We start from the raw sequence: 15,253 nt of genomic DNA on the forward strand, positions 1-15,253 counted from the left end.
GGCGGGGCCCGCGCGTTGATTGGCAGGGGTGGGACCCGGCTCCCCACCCGCCCCTCCCTCCTCCGAGCTCGGGGCTGGCGGGGTACAGCCTGGGCGAGGGCTGGGGTGCCGGGCCGAGCTGCCGGTCCCCTGCCCCGGTCCCCTGCCGCGATCGGCCGGCGGGGCGCGCCGGAGGAGCTGCGCGGCGCCGCGGCCGGCCCCGGGGCTGACAGCCGCGAAGTTTGGCCCGAAGAGGAAGTGGCCGCGAGCCCCGGCAGGTGGCGGCGGGGCCTGGGCCGGGGGCGCTCGCGGGCCGCGGGCGGGTCCTGGGGAGCGCGCGCCCCGCCCGCCGGGCCTCTCGCCGGCGCGGGGGCTTCGCGGCCGGTCTCGGGGCAGCGCGGCGGCGGCGGCCGGGGAAAACAACTCCGAAGTTGGCGAGAGGCACCGCCCCTGCCCCCGGGCCGCCGCCGCCTCCCGGCCCTCAGCCCTGGCATCCCGAGCGCGCGGCGCGGGGCGCGGGCCATGGAGCCCCCTCGGGGCGGTGGCGCGCGGGGGCCGGGGCTCCCGGAGCGCCGCCGCGGCCCCCCTGGATAGACGGCAGAAGCGCCGCGGCTCTCCCTCCGCCCCCGCACGCCTCAGGATGCTGCCGGCCGCCCTCCTCCTCCTCCTCCTGGGTAAGAAACCGCGAGGACGGCGTCCCCCCCACCACTCCGTCGGGGCCGACCCGGGCCCAGGCGCCCCGGCCCCTTCCCTGCTGCGCGGCCCTGGCCCCGCGGCGCCCGCCGAGCCCCCTCCCTGCCGCCGCTCCCGGCCGCCGGCCCCGCTCCCGGAAGGCCCTGCTCGGCCCCCGTCCTCGCCTGCCGGGACCCCGTGTGCGCCCCCGCGGGCGGTGCTGCCGGGCCTTGCTTGGGGGGCGCTCCCCGCAGCCGCCCCCTACCCCAGCACCTCATCCCGGAAACTACCCGCAGCCCCAGATGGCTCCCCGTCCTCCCTGAGTTCTTCAGGTGAGAGAAACTGAGGGGACTCCCTCTCCTGCCGTTTCTTGCTCTCTCTCCAGGCGGCGCTCTAGCCCATCCAGACCGGATCATTTTCCCAAATCCTGGTGAGTGGAGGGTGCCCCGGGGACCCTGCAGGCTTGGGAATGAGGGAGGACCCAAGAGGCAGAGGCAGATACTCTGTTCCCTGAATTCCTCTGGTACCCGCTGCAGTTTCAGTGTGGAGATCATCCTCCCTTTATTTTACATATGGGAAACACACCCAGTGTGGGCCTTACCTGGTAGTTGTTTTGTATTGTTTTGTTTTGGTGAATGTGTGACTCATGAAGCTCCCAGGCCTTTGGAGGGCTCAAGCCTGGAGAGGGATGGGACGTAAGGATTCCATCAGTGTCCCTACATTCCTCTCTTTCCAGCCTGCGAGGACCCCCCAGCAGTGCTCTTGGAAGTGCAGGGCACCTTACAGAGGCCCCTAGGCCGGGACAGCCGGAGCTCCCCTGCCAACTGCACCTGGCTCATCCTGGGCAGCAGGGAGCAGACAGTAACGATCAGGTGAGTAGCAGGCAAGACCCTATTCCTCTACCCTACCCTCGACCCCACCATCATGGGAATGCCTTCAGGGATCATCGCTTCTCCTCGGAATTTCTAATCCTGTCAGTTGGGAGAACAGTACAAGTTGATTTGACTTGGTTTGTCCTAAAAGCCTGGTTGGTTTTGGAACAGACACAGTGAATTGGAGCTGGGCTGGGGCAGACATTCAGCTGGGGCTCTTGTCATCCTTGAAGGACAAAGGTCACTCCAGAAACTGTCCTGGGGCTCCAATATGACTCCTCTGAGGAGTTCTTAAGTTCATTGTATCTTTTTTTTTTTTTTAAGATTTATTCATCCATGCATACAAGAACTGGGGTACAGGCCAGAGGTGTGGAGGTGAGAGGATTCACCAGGGGCAGAGTGAGGAGCATAACAGGCAGATTGACTGAAATACACTGCTGAGAGGAGCAGCAGGCAAGTCAGGAGAGGTCTGCTGCGCCACCTGGGTAGCTTCCTGGTGGGGGATCAAACTCGTGCTTCAGTGGCCACGGATAGCCCCATAGGCTGTGTCTCAACCCCTTGCGCCACCAGGGAGGCCCAACTTACTTTTTATTTTTTTCCAATTTATTTTTTTATTTTTTAAGATTTAAAAAAAACTTATTTTTTAAGATTTATTTTTCTTTATTTATGCATAAAAGAACGGGTGTAGGCCAGAGGCCGGGTAGTGGGGGTGGGTCAGTGAGAGGATTCACCAGTGACAGAGTGGAGAGCAGAACAGGCGCATCTACTGAAATACACTGCTGAGGGGAGCAGCAGGCGAGACAGGAGTGGGTGAGATGCTGCTACAGCATATATGGGTCATCTTCCTGGCCTGGGAACTAACTCATGCCACAGTGGCTGGTAATAGCTTGATAGCACTGACACTTTAACCCTTGTGCCACCAGGAAGGCCCCTCATTGTACTTTCTTGCCTGGAGCTCAGAGCTATTCCTTAATCAGCTTAGAACCTTTCTTAGCCTCACAGATCAGATCTTTAAAACATTCCAAGTCTCCCTAAGTTTCTCTGATAGTGGGTTGAGGCCCCTAATAAGTACCTATTTGTATCACACAGTTTACTTCCCGTGAATTTATTCAGAAAAGGGTGGGTGGAGGGAGAGGGCAAACAGGGAGAGAGTGTCGGGGCAGCGCAATCAGAATGCCACGTGATCTCAGGTCTCACCACTGAGCACTGGGAGAGAAGAGTGAGTTCTGGTTAAGTGACCATGTGGTGATGGCTCGTTACTATGAACACTATATTTGAGTGACAGTGCTGCAACAACTGGAGATCAATAAAGCTGTTCTTGGGCCTCCCTGGTGGCACAACGGGTTAAGACGCAACCTATTAAGCTATTCGCAGCCACTGCAGCATGAGTTCAATCCCCAGCCAGGGAGCTACCCACATGGCAAAGCAGACCTCTCCTGACTCGCCTGCTGCTCCCCTCAGCAGTGTGTTTCAGTCAATCTGCTTGTTCTGTTCCCCGTTCTGTCTCTGGTGAATCCTCTCATACACACACATTCCCATGCCTCTGGCCTGTACCCCAGTTCTTGTATGCATAAATAAATCTGTTCTTAACCCAGTCCTTGAACACAAGTCAGTTTTACCAGGGGGTCCTAGATTGTATCTTAGTCTCATGGTGCCACTTGCCTCTTGTTAGGACTCTCACCATTGTCTACAAAGGAACTGATTAACTGATTTTCATTCTGGCTCTTTGGATTGTGAATAAGTAGGTGTTTGTAGTTCTTGGGGAAGAGGGATCTGACAGCAGTTGGGAAGAAAGTAGCTAGCAGTGATTAAGAATATCATGTCCTGCTCTCTTTTCAACCCCTCTAGGTTCCAAAAACTACACCTGGCCTGTGGCTCAGAGCGTTTAATCCTACGGTCCCCTCTCCAGCCATTGATCTCCCTGTGCGAGGCACCTGCCAGCCCTCTGCAGCTGCCAGGTGGTAACGTCACCATTACCTACAGCTATGTTGGAGCCAGAGCACCCATGGGTCAGGGCTTCCTGCTTTCCTACAACCAAGGTGAGCTGGACAGGGATGTCCATGGAGCCCCCAGAACAAGCAGTGCAAACCAGAGAGAGGGGAGGATCCTGCCAACTCCATTGCTCACAGCCTTTCTCCATGATACCTCTGCAGATTGGCTGATGTGCCTGCAAGAAGAGTTCCAGTGCCTGAACCACCGCTGTGTGCCCTTGACCCAGCGCTGTGATGGGGTGGACGCCTGTGGTGATGGTTCTGATGAGGCTGGCTGCAGCTCTGACCCCTTCCCTGACCTGACCCCAGCTCCTGGCCCCATCCTGTCTTGCAATCACACCTTAGAAGATTTCTATGGGGTGTTCTCGTCCCCTGGATATTCACACATGGCCTCAGCCTCCCACCCCCAGTCCTGCCTTTGGCTACTGGACCCCCATGATGGTCGACGCCTGGCTGTGCGCTTCACAGCCCTGGACCTGGGCTATGGAGATGCAGTGCATGTGTATGATGGCCCTGGGCCTCCTGAAACCCCTCGGTTGCTACGCAGTCTCACACACTTCAGCAATGGCAAAGCTGTCACCGTGGAGACATTGTCTGGGCAGGCCATCGTGGCCTATCACACAGTTGCTTGGAGCAATGGTCGAGGCTTCAATGCTACCTACCATGTGCGGGGCTACTGCTTGCCTTGGGATCAACCCTGTGGCTTAGGCGCTGGCCTGGGGGCCAGTGAGGGCCTAGGTGAGCGCTGCTACAGTGAGGCACAGCGCTGTGATGGCTCATGGGACTGTGCCGATGGCACAGATGAGGAGAACTGTCCTGGCTGCCCACCTGGACACTTCCCCTGTGGGGCTGCCGGCACTCCTGGTGCCACAGCCTGCTACCTGCCTGCTGACCGCTGCAACTACCAGACCTTCTGTGCCGATGGGGCAGATGAGCGACGCTGCCGGCACTGCCAGCCTGGCAACTTTCGATGCCGGGATGAGAAGTGTGTGTATGAGACATGGGTGTGTGATGGGCAGCCAGACTGCGCTGATGGCAGTGATGAGTGGGACTGCTCCTATGCCCTGCCCCGCAAGGTCATTACGGCAGCAGTCATCGGCAGCCTGGTGTGTGGCTTGCTGCTGGTCATTGCCTTGGGCTGCACCTGCAAACTCTATGCCATTCGCACCCAGGAGTACAGGTTAGTGGGAGTGTGGTGGGCTGTCGAGTGGGGTCGGGGGGAGGGGTGAGACAGGGCCTATATAGCTATGGGGGACCATCAGGGTGCCCACATTGGGCATGGATTCTGGTGACCAGATTACAGTTGGCTCTTGGGGTTGCCCAGATCAGGCACTGGGGTTCTTCTCTGAAGGAAGAACGGGCCTAGATCCTGAAAGTAACCTCAGGGAAAAAGGGGACCGCAGTGACTGGGGAAAGCCGTGGAAGCACTCCAGGTGTCCTGGCCTGGGTGTGGCGGGAGGAGGCCTGCCCAGACTAGGACAAGGTGCTCGGGCCAGGACCCCTGTGACTGCACAGTTCTCATTCCTTCCAGCATCTTTGCCCCCCTCTCCCGAATGGAGGCTGAGATTGTGCAGCAGCAGGCACCGCCCTCCTATGGACAGCTCATTGCCCAGGGCGCCATCCCACCTGTGGAGGACTTCCCTACAGAGAACCCAAATGACGTGAGTCCCCCTCCAGCCCCACATTATGGTCTTGCCATTGTACCCTTCTTTTAGGCCACTGGCCCTCCTACTCCTCTGACTCTGACATCTGCCTCCTCTTGCAGAACTCAGTCCTGGGCAACCTGCGTTCCCTGCTACAGATCTTGCGCCAGGATATGACTCCAGGGGGTGCCTCGGGTGCCCGTCGCCGCCAACGAGGCCGCTCTGTACGCCGCCTGGTACGCCGTCTCCGCCGCTGGGGCCTGCTTCCCAGAACCAGCCCCCAAGCCCGAACCCCTGAGAGCAGATCCCATGTCACACCTTCTTCCCCTCCCCAGGAGGGCCTAGATAGTAGCACTAGTCCGGCCCTTGAGGGTGGGGCAGTGGGTGGGCAAGATGGAGAACAGGCACCCCCACTGCCTGTCAAGGCTCCCCTCCCATCTGCCAGCGCATCTCCAGCCCTCCCAACTGTCCCCGAGGCCCCCGTGCCTCTGCCTTCAGTGCCTCTGGAGCCATCACTGCTGTCTGGAGTGGTGCAGGCCCTGCGAGGCCGCCTCCTGCCCAGCCTGCGGCCCCCGGGACCAATTCGGACCCCACCTGGTCCCCACACAACAGTTCTGCCCCCAGAAGACGAGGACGATGTGCTGCTGGTGCCACTGGCTGAGCCAGGGGTCTGGGTGGTCGAAGCAGAGGATGAGCCACTGCTCGCCTAAGGGGACCTGGCTCCCTTGGGTGCTTTCTAGTCGTAATGCAACAACCCCTTAGAGGGTAACACAGCTTCCCTTCCATACTTCATCCCTGCCCCTCATCTGAGGGGATTGTTGGGCCTCCCATCAACCCTGTGTAGCTGCTGTGAAGCTAGGGAGAGGGCTCACACACACAGACCTCAGTCTCTCCACCTCCTTCCACACTACCACCATTTGGATAGCTATTTTTAAAAAGTAAAATCCTCAAAGTGTCATAGGCCTGGACACTCCATCCTTGCCAAACCCCCACCCAAAAGTGGCCTTAAGTACCAGAATCCCAATTGGCTAGAGACCTTCAGCCCCCAAGGGGAGGATTTGGGCAGGATCTGAAGTTTTGCCAATCATGATCCCTCATAAAGGGTTTGGCTTGTATAAAGAGCACAACAGATGCTTTTGTCTGATAGCTTGGGCATTGCCTAGAAAGTCAAGGCTGAAAATAAAGGAATCGAGCCTGAGCTCTGTCTCTCTACCTCTCTGCCCAGCTCAGTGGATGCTCACCTCACTTTCCTCCTCCCTAGAGAAACCTTCATTCCGTCCCGGCCTCCTCTTCCTAGTCATCTTCTAACCACCTTCCTTGATTTTTATACCACTGAGGAGGTAAAAAAATTCTAGGAACACTAAAGACAAACCTTCTCCTCCTCCACTCGCTGCCCAGGCCTCAACTCTACAGTGACTGACACCAGGGGTGGCACCAAGCCTTTTTACTCACTGCCAGGCCAGAATCTGGTGAGCCAGCTGGGCCCTGCAGCCGGGAAGGTTCCCATTTATGGAGTACTCTCAGAGCACAGATCACAGGAGCAGACTGTCCCTGATGGAACACAGGGCCCGTGACTCCTGCCCTCTACCAAGCACTTACAGTCTGTCCTAGGCAGACAGATGGGCTCTCAGCCAGGATGCCTTAAAGTAGGCAAAGATGAAGCAAGAGAAAAATCATAAACGTTCAGGGTGTAAAGATACTGGTATCACCTTAGTCAAATCCAAGAGGCCTTCTGGGAAGAAGGCTCAAGCTAGATTCTAATGAATGTTGTCAGTAGTTGGAATAGAGTCATGAATTCTAGGTCAAGTGAGAGTCCACAGGAGAAGCAAGCTTAGCAGATGTGAAGGGTAGGGGTATAGGCTCTGAGAAAACAGGGCTAGGAGCACAAGCAGTGACCAGAGCTGGGGACAGTGACAAAGAAGGGAATATCAAAAATGTTGAAACTAACCTCTGATAAGGTGGCAAGCTGTCCAGAGTTTGAAAGGAAACCCAGTACTAAGGATATGGGAGGTGCTTCTGGGGGTGTGCATGAATTCCCAAGAGCAAAGTTAAGACAGTCCCTAGCAAAACCAGTCCCCAGGGAGAAAAGTTCCACCTCAGATGGGCTTTTACCCTTTCTGCCTAGCCTAGTGTATCCCCACTACCCCGGTGGAGGCATTCTTGATTACACCCTGTCAGCATCTTCATACCAGTATTGCTTGTTTCCTCTCTCCAGGGACGAGCCTAGGAAAGTGGTGCATTTCTGGGACTCTAACATCTTGGCTCAGGATAGACCCAACCTTTCTCTCCAGACCCTCACCAGAGTTTGGGGAAGAGGCTCCAGAGATCCTGGTCCTTACATACTGGTCTTCCTTTGGGGCTTCCTTCCCAAATGCAAATAATTCCTGGGTCTCACCTGTGAAGCAGGGGCAGGGACTGCCAATTCCCTCCCAACATCTCCATCTCCTGTTCTTTGCCCTGTCCCTAGCTTCTTTCTTCCACCATAGCCATCTCAAAACCTTCAGCTTCATATCTTTATTCTTGTCCTGTGCCAGATCTTTTCCCTCAGGGTCGGGGAGTAGGGGGCCGCTGTGTGTGTGTGTGTGTCTGTAACTTGAAAGTAGACAAAGTTTTAAGGTGAAAGAATGTTCTCATTGTGGAAGACTAGAGGGAGGACCTGGGGGAAGAGTTCACTAGGAAGGCCTCTGCATATAGGCTAATGGGCCTGGGAGACGTTTCTAGGTGCACTTTAGGAGGTACAAGCAGTGATACCATTTCTGTCTGCTGGGTTGGGGGAGGGGGTTGGCCTGTCAGGCAGTATAAGGAAACTAAGTCATACCTAGTTGCAGGTGGAACAGTGAGAGCAGTCACACAAGTTAATTTTCACCATAGACCCCAAGAGTAGAAATGAGGAAACTTCAAATCCTATCAGGAGAAACACTACTACCCATGGGGCCCAATATCAGGGTATTGGGCCCTCATTATGATGTGGGGTGCTGGGGAAGGTGTTGCTCTCAGAACAAAAAGGTGAAGATAAATCAGGCTAAGAATCTGAGATAACAGCAGATTCCAAACTTCAGTCCTCAAGGAGCAGATCTTGGGCCTAAGCCAACTCCAGGCTCTATTGGTTGGAGAGAAGTTCCCCAGCCGTATAGCCCAAGGCTCTGGGAGCATTAAATCCTCAGGCAAACTGCTAAATGCCAGCACTTTTATCACACAGAGCTAACCCTTAGAAGAAGGTATGCTGTGGGTATCATAACCCCAATTAACAGGTTCAGTAGCGGCTTCAGAGGAGGTTCAGGACTAGATCAGTCTCTGAGGCAGATTTAAACCTGGGTAAGCTCAGTTGCAAACTCTCACCCTTATGCCACAATTCTGCAGAACTTCCCCTTCCACAGGGAGGGATACAACCGGGTGCACAATGGGATAACTTTTCCAGCCCCCTCTTATTTGTGGGTTGAGGGGGATGGCAGTTCAAGGTGAAACCCAGTCTGCTCCTAGATTGAGGGCCAACAGAAATCAAGGTCAAGAATCCTTGCTGGGGTCTGCAGCCACTGATTCATACTATCTGAAATGAATCCAACCACCTAAGTGAGTTTTCCAGATACATAAAGCTTACCCTTCAAAGTGTAATTTAAAACTTGAAAATTCATCTTGAAAGGTATTTGAAAACATTACACTCATCTTCAGCACATCTGCAATTTAATACAAATTGTCCTGGATAGCTGAGGGTCATTCATAGAAGGAGGCAGTGACTCATTCTAGTCTAGTGACTTCTCTGCAGCAACATTTTTAGAACAGTTCTAAGTGTTAGGGGAGCTGTTCGTCTTTATGCCAAGTGACCTTAGACCACTTTTTAAACACTTAGGATTGCTTTGAAAGTTTTGTGGTATTGCTTCCCTGGCTACCTGTTCACTTGCTGCTCTAAATGGGCTTCTAATCTGTGTCCAGGAGCACACAATTAAAATTGTGACTAAAGTAAAGGTAAGTAGGCTGGGGTTAAAGAGGGGAGAGTATCCAATATTGGAGTAGAGGGTGTGACTATTCTAGCTGTTCAGGAGTCCTTTCTGTTTTCTCGGGACCTCACAATGTTACCTTGTAGCTGACTTCTAGGTAACTGAGGTGTCACTGCACCTAAGTCCTAAGATTGCTATTTGCCTCTTCGATTAAAAAACTCCACTGAATTCTGCTCCCTACTCTGTCTCTGGTGAATCCTCTCACCCCCGCACCTCTGGCCTGTACCCCAGTTCTCCTCAAAAAAAAAAAAAAAAAAAGGAAAAGTCCACTGAAGATTGCCAATTAATTGTTCTAAGTAATAGGAGACAGTTGGAATATTCAAGAAAAGGAAGAGATCACAGTATAGAGATGAAAAACAATCCTTGACACTGGAAAGATCTGGGTGGGACCTCTTGGTGTCCATTTTCCAGCTGCATGCATGATTGATTTGGAGGAAGGCCACCCACCTACCACTCTGAACCTTAGGGTCATGAGGATGAAAGGAGGTAATGCAAGAAGGTGCTTAGCACACACCTAGCAAAAATGGGGGTGGCGGGTGGGGTGGAGGGGAAACCAGGAAGTTAGTATGTGTGTTTGGGTGCCAGCAGGTATCAGGAAGAAAAACAAGAGGCTGAAGGAAAGGGGAACTGGGCTATAAAGGAGACTCCATCCTGGCCTTCCACAAAGAGATAGAGACAGCACTGTGTGTCTGCCTCATGGAGCCCAGGCCCGGTGGCTGCCCAGAGGGCACTAGCATCCCTACCCCCCACTATGGATTAGAACTTGTAGAGGGCTGTCTCGTTCCCCACCTCTCCCTAACACAGATAGGAAGGGAGAGAGAATGGGAGGAAATCCCCGCACAGTTTGCATCCACCTCAACCTAGCGACAAAATGAAGCTACCAAACAAAGCGGCCATCTCTCTCCTCAAAGCCCTCATCCGCCTAGGAGCCAGGCTGGGAAATGGGTCGTTTGTAGGTCTCAGCCCAGAAGGGGTGGTGTGGGAAGGAGAGCTTGGCAGGAAAGCTTGGTGGCAGGGTGGCCTTTTCCTGTACCTGCATATCTTTTGGCTTATTTCTTTGTCTTACGGATCAGCTCTAGGCTTTCTGCCTTTAGCTTCTCCATTTAGCCACTGAGCACCCACCCTGGCCTGGACACTGGGCTGGGGGCTGGGAATACAGACACAAATGACACGTAGTCCTGGCTCCTGGACAAAGACCCTGCCTCCGTCCCCTCCACACCCACGTCATCCTCAGTTCTTTCACCCACTGACCCCTCACCCCACTTCTCCGAACCCCTCTGACTTTGTTCTTTCCACGTCTTAACCAGACTCCGCAATGTGTGTGCTCCCAGAGGGAAGCGACACAAAGAAAGGGGGTGGGCAGAAAGGAGGGAATCCCGCTGACATCACTGCTCATTAGCATGTGTGACCTCATCAGGGGGCGGGGCAATTTCCCCAGGTGTCTTGGGGGGGGAATATGTGGGGGGGGTGGTATTTAAAGGGAAAAGCTGACAGTGCTGCTGAGTGAGGGAACGGGTGCTGCAAGCAGACTGCACACGCACATCGATGCACACAGACACTGACATGGACACGGACACAGAAACCACAGCACTCTGTCCCTCCGGCAGCCACCAGGCTTCCCCCCCAGGGACTCCCACACCAGGTAAGGCTGAGCTGAGCAGGTCCTGCCTGAATCCTTGAGGGTGGGAGCTGAAGCTTTGGTGGAGAGGTCAGAACTAGGGATTAAAGGAGCTTGAACCCAAACAGCAAAAGAAGAGCAACTTAGGAAGTGGAGCCCCCCCTCAACCGCACACCTTGGGCTGGGCGGGGTGGGGGGAGGAGAGGAGAGCTGCCTACTGTCCCCTCCCCCATCACTGCCGGGCTTCTGGCTTCGCTTCCCCGGTGCCTGGCCCCTAGGTCAGCCACATTCCCCAGAGGCTGGGACGGGCTGGAGGGAAGGGAGACCGGGAAGGGGCAGCCCACAAGCCTGGGAAGCCCCGGGGGCTACCCTGGGGACCTGTTGTAAGGGTTTCTCTGGCTCCTGGAGGCCTTGGCTGCCAGCCAAGTATTGATCCTGGGCTATTTCCAGCCTCTCTCCATCCCCCTTTGTTGTGTCTGTCTTCCTCCTCCAGTTACCCTGACCCATGCATTGTCACTCTCCCTCTTGCCTCGCTCCTGCTCTCTCACTCTCTCTCTCTCTCCCTCCCACCCTCTACCTCGCCATGAATATAATATTTCCTCGGACTCGCAGGCACAGCCAGGGATGCAGGAGGGTTCTCACACACAATCTGCACTGGGGGATGCTCACTTACAGGGCCACGGGAAAGGCAGCCCCTCTTACACACACACCCACGGACACCCAACACACAATCTCAAAATGCAAAGGCTTCCCTGGAAACGGGCTCCTTGCAAAGTTTTTGACTCTCCCAGTATCCACCCCCCAGGAGGAGGCAGGTTTGGGTTCATGTGCCCTGTGCCCCTCCCCAGTGTGGGCATTGCTGGTGCAGGAAGCAGTAGAGACAGCAGCTCTTGGTGGAAGGAGGAGCAGCCCTGGGGCCAGAGGCCTAGTCTGGGGGTGTGCCTGTGTGTCAGTGTGAAGTGTGAGTGGGTGTGCAAGCCTGCGTATAGGTACCTCCCCTGCACGGAGAATGTTTTGAACAGGCTGTGGTTGGAATCACATTGGACAAGCTGTTGGGTCAGCTCCTTGCAGCCCCATGAACTCAGAGACGGTTCAGTGTAAGAGGTCGGACCAAAGATTCTCAGCTACTTCTGGGTCGCGGTCATCAACTGAGCCTGCCTGGGCCTCTAAAGACAGAGCAGACAGGACTGAGCCCTGTGCAGATGGCTGGGCATTTCCCACTCATAGCTTCCTTTTCTTTGTTTGCCCTTCCCCCCAGAAACAGATGCCACACTGCTAAAGAAGCCAGAGAAACTGTTGGCAGGGTTGGACCTGGGTGGACCATCCCCTGCCCCAGGGGCCCCCAGAAGAAGAGGCAGTATGCCTGTCCCCTACAAGCACCAACTGCTGCGGGGCCAGGCTGTAGATGAACTTGACTGGCCACCTCAAGCCTCGTCCTCTGGCTCTTCTGACTCCTTGGGCTCAGGAGAGGCAGCCCCCACCCAAAAGGATGCCATTTTCAAGGTCATGCTGGTGGGGGAGAGCGGCGTGGGCAAGAGCACCCTAGCAGGCACTTTCGGCGGTCTCCAGGGAGACAGTGCTCATGAGCCAGAGAACCCAGGTATTGGGGAGCCCTGAAGGGATTGAGTACCCTGGAGGCCTAGTTAGGTATGCAAGATCTCAAGGCATGAGCAGCCCCTGGAAGCCAGAACCTAAGAGAAGTTTCTCCAATGCCTTCTGTGGCTGTGCTCCCTAAAGAGGTTGGGGGGTGATCTCTGAGACCTGGCTACCAGGTCTCACAAATGTTTGGGAGCTCTAATGGGCTCTGTTCTCTGTCTGGATTTCCCAACAGAGGATTCCTATGAGAGACGCATCATGGTGGATAAGGAGGAAGTTACCCTAGTTGTTTATGACATCTGGGAACAGGTAAGAACTCAGATGGGGCTGTAAGCAGGTAATGGAACCTGGGAGGGCTGGAGAAGGGCAAAGTCTGGTGGGACTGCAGGCCCTGGCTCCAGTATGTACCTGTCACAGTATCACCTGAGAGAGCAAGGCTGGTACCAGTGTGCATGCCAGGGCTTTGAGATCGCTGTCTTTCCAGGATCTTCTCACCTAGAGGAAAGTTAGGATCTGAGTTTGACAAACCTTGCAGATGCAAGCCCCGCTGAACACCCTGAAATTGACCCCATGCGTTGTTCAAACTGGAAGAGTCTGATCTGACAGGATAAGAGCTCGGGGCTCTGGAATATCAGGGAAAGTGGGGAAGGAGAAGAGGATTCCTGAATATTTGAGTATTAATGGTTACTATGCAGCAATGCAATGAGAGGCTAGATTACATACACTTGAATAGCATTCACTTTTTTTTTTTTTTTTGCATTTTAAAAGGACACGTTTATTAGGAGAAGGACAAAGAAAAAGAGATTCACCTTCACAGTCACAGGCAGGCAGAGAGCTGCCTCTTGCCAATGCAGAAATTGTACTGATAACATATTTAGCATTCACTTTAAATTAAAAGTTTAAGCATAAGAAAGTAGGATGGGTTAACCTAGTCCAGGATCCTGTGCCCCCAATTCTCCCTTGTGGGGCTTGATTTACCAACTTCTCCCTCCTCCACACACACACTCTGGGTGTGAGGATTGCACCATTAAATAGCTCCGCTGTCCTGAGGAGGAACTTTCTCCCTCATGTCTCTGGGTCTTCATTCCTGATGTGGAGCTGCTGGAGGATCTCCCACGCTCCTGCCCTGATACGCTACAACTCTGCCCATCTGCAGGGGGACGCAGGGGGGTGGCTGCGGGACCACTGCCTTCAGACCGGGGATGCCTTTCTCATCGTCTTCTCAGTCACTGACCGAAGGAGCTTCTCCAAAGTTCCAGAGACCCTACTTCGTCTCAGGGCTGGGCGACCCCACCACGACCTGCCTGTCATAATCGTTGGAAACAAGAGCGATCTGGCCCGCTCCAGGGAGGTCTCACTGGAGGGTGTGTATTCGGAACCTCATCCATCCTGCAATCTCTGGGACTCTCCCTTCCAAGTCACCTCTTGTCCCTAAAGCCTTTTCAAACCTTCCGGGCTGCACAAACTCAATTTCATTTAGCACGAGGCTAAGGGTAGACTCTCAATGCCCTTGCCTAGGGGGCTGCAGAACCCATCACTTGCCCTCACCTCTTCTCCAAGACCCCTTTCTCCCTCCCCTCCATACCACCGCTGCCCTGCAAGTGATCCCTGCCTGGGTCTTTCAGTCTCCAGATTCACTTTCCCCAATTCCTTCCCACCTTGGGTAGCTCCCCAGGCTCATCCCTCGGGCCTAGTGCCAGGGGCCAGAAGCCTAAGCCTGTTCCTTCCTACAGAGGGCCGCCATCTGGCAGGGACACTGAGCTGCAAACACATCGAGACATCGGCTGCTCTGCACCACAACACGAGGGAGCTCTTCGAAGGCGCGGTGCGCCAGATCCGGCTGCGGCGGGGTCGGAGCCACGTGGGGGGCCAGCGGCCAGAGGCGGGCAGTCCGGAGGGCCCTGCACCGCCAGCGCGCCGAGAGAGCCTCACCAAAAAGGCCAAGCGCTTCCTTGCCAACCTAGTGCCGCGCAATGCCAAGTTCTTAAAGCAGCGCTCTAGGTCCTGCCACGACCTTTCCGTGCTCTGAGCTGCGGTCGCCATGGTCACCGCGGTCGCCATGGTCACGGCGCCCTCTGTTCGCCCCCCCCCCTTCGCCCCGCCCCGCCCTGCCCTGTCCGGCTTCCTTTGTGAAGACCGGCTAGAAAACCAAAAACTCCCTGGCTGCCCTGGCGTGCCTGCGGAGGGGCCGCGGTCCCACCCCTGCCACTGCGCGTTCTTGCAATACCTCTCGCCCGGAGCGCCTCAGGTGGGCGTGCAGACCTGTGGGGGGCGGCAGGTCGGGAAGGAAAATAGTTCTGCAAGGTGTTTTGTTTTTTAATTTGCGCGTGACCACCTCTTCTGTAAAGAGATCTTAAAAGGTGGAACTGGAAAATTGCTTTGTAGGCTCCTTTACAGCTGTCTACCTTTGTACTCTGCGCAAATAAGCCTCACCTTTAAGAGAGCCACAAAGGTAAAGACACGGAGATCCAGTCCCAGAGACGTCCCCAAAACATTCCCGCTCTTATCTGCTGTTATTTGTCCACTTTACCTTTAAGAAGTCCTTAAAGTCAAGGGCCTGGAAGTGCTGTTTTTGAGAATTGATTCTGTGACTGGCCGGTCTACCACTGCACTTCCCCTTTAAGGTTATTTAAAGGTAAGGCGTGGACAGTCTTTCTGCCTTCAGATGCCAGCGTGAAGAGCTGAGCTGGTGGTAACCCCCCTTTGGCCTGGCCCAGGAGGCACCGCAAGGGGGCCACCCTTACCTTTTCAATAAAGGATTTTTCTACTGCACTTGCTCGCTTGTACTCTGTTCTCTTAGTCCCACAAAAGGAATGGATGTAACAAACAGAAAATCAGGCCTAGAGGAGCAGGGAACGAAACCTCTAGGGTGTCTGAGAACCTAGTC

General features: G+C 54.9%; 2 protein-coding genes across 3 annotated transcripts; both read left to right on the plus strand.

Moving 5' to 3' along the window:
• Positions 1-619: 619 nt before the first annotated feature.
• LRP10 (LDL receptor related protein 10) lies at positions 620-5,867 on the plus strand (the record flags this gene model as incomplete). Its single annotated transcript, XM_084241168.1, has 7 exons — positions 620-653; positions 1,037-1,081; positions 1,388-1,523; positions 3,372-3,562; positions 3,677-4,694; positions 5,046-5,175; positions 5,280-5,867. The coding sequence occupies 7 exons, from the start codon at positions 620-622 to the stop codon at positions 5,865-5,867; spliced, it is 2,142 nt and encodes a 713-aa protein (XP_084097294.1).
• A 4,830-nt stretch (positions 5,868-10,697) lies between these two features.
• Positions 10,698-14,565, plus strand: REM2 (RRAD and GEM like GTPase 2; the record flags this gene model as incomplete). 2 transcript variants are annotated; one of them, XM_084239769.1, is made up of 5 exons in its annotated part: positions 10,698-10,794; positions 12,029-12,370; positions 12,602-12,675; positions 13,523-13,730; positions 14,100-14,565. In XM_084239769.1, 5 exons carry the CDS (start codon positions 10,698-10,700, stop codon positions 14,393-14,395), a joined length of 1,017 nt encoding a protein of 338 aa, XP_084095895.1. In that variant the 3' UTR covers positions 14,396-14,565. The 2 variants fall into 2 exon arrangements, with proteins under 2 accessions (XP_084095895.1, XP_084095896.1); XM_084239770.1 differs by lacking the exon at positions 12,029-12,370.
• Between the last annotated feature and the right edge of the window lie 688 nt (positions 14,566-15,253).

This window comes from Talpa europaea (assembly GCF_964194135.1).
Source record: "Talpa europaea genome assembly, chromosome: 8".
In the NCBI taxonomy this organism is placed as follows: Eukaryota; Metazoa; Chordata; class Mammalia; order Eulipotyphla; family Talpidae; genus Talpa; species Talpa europaea.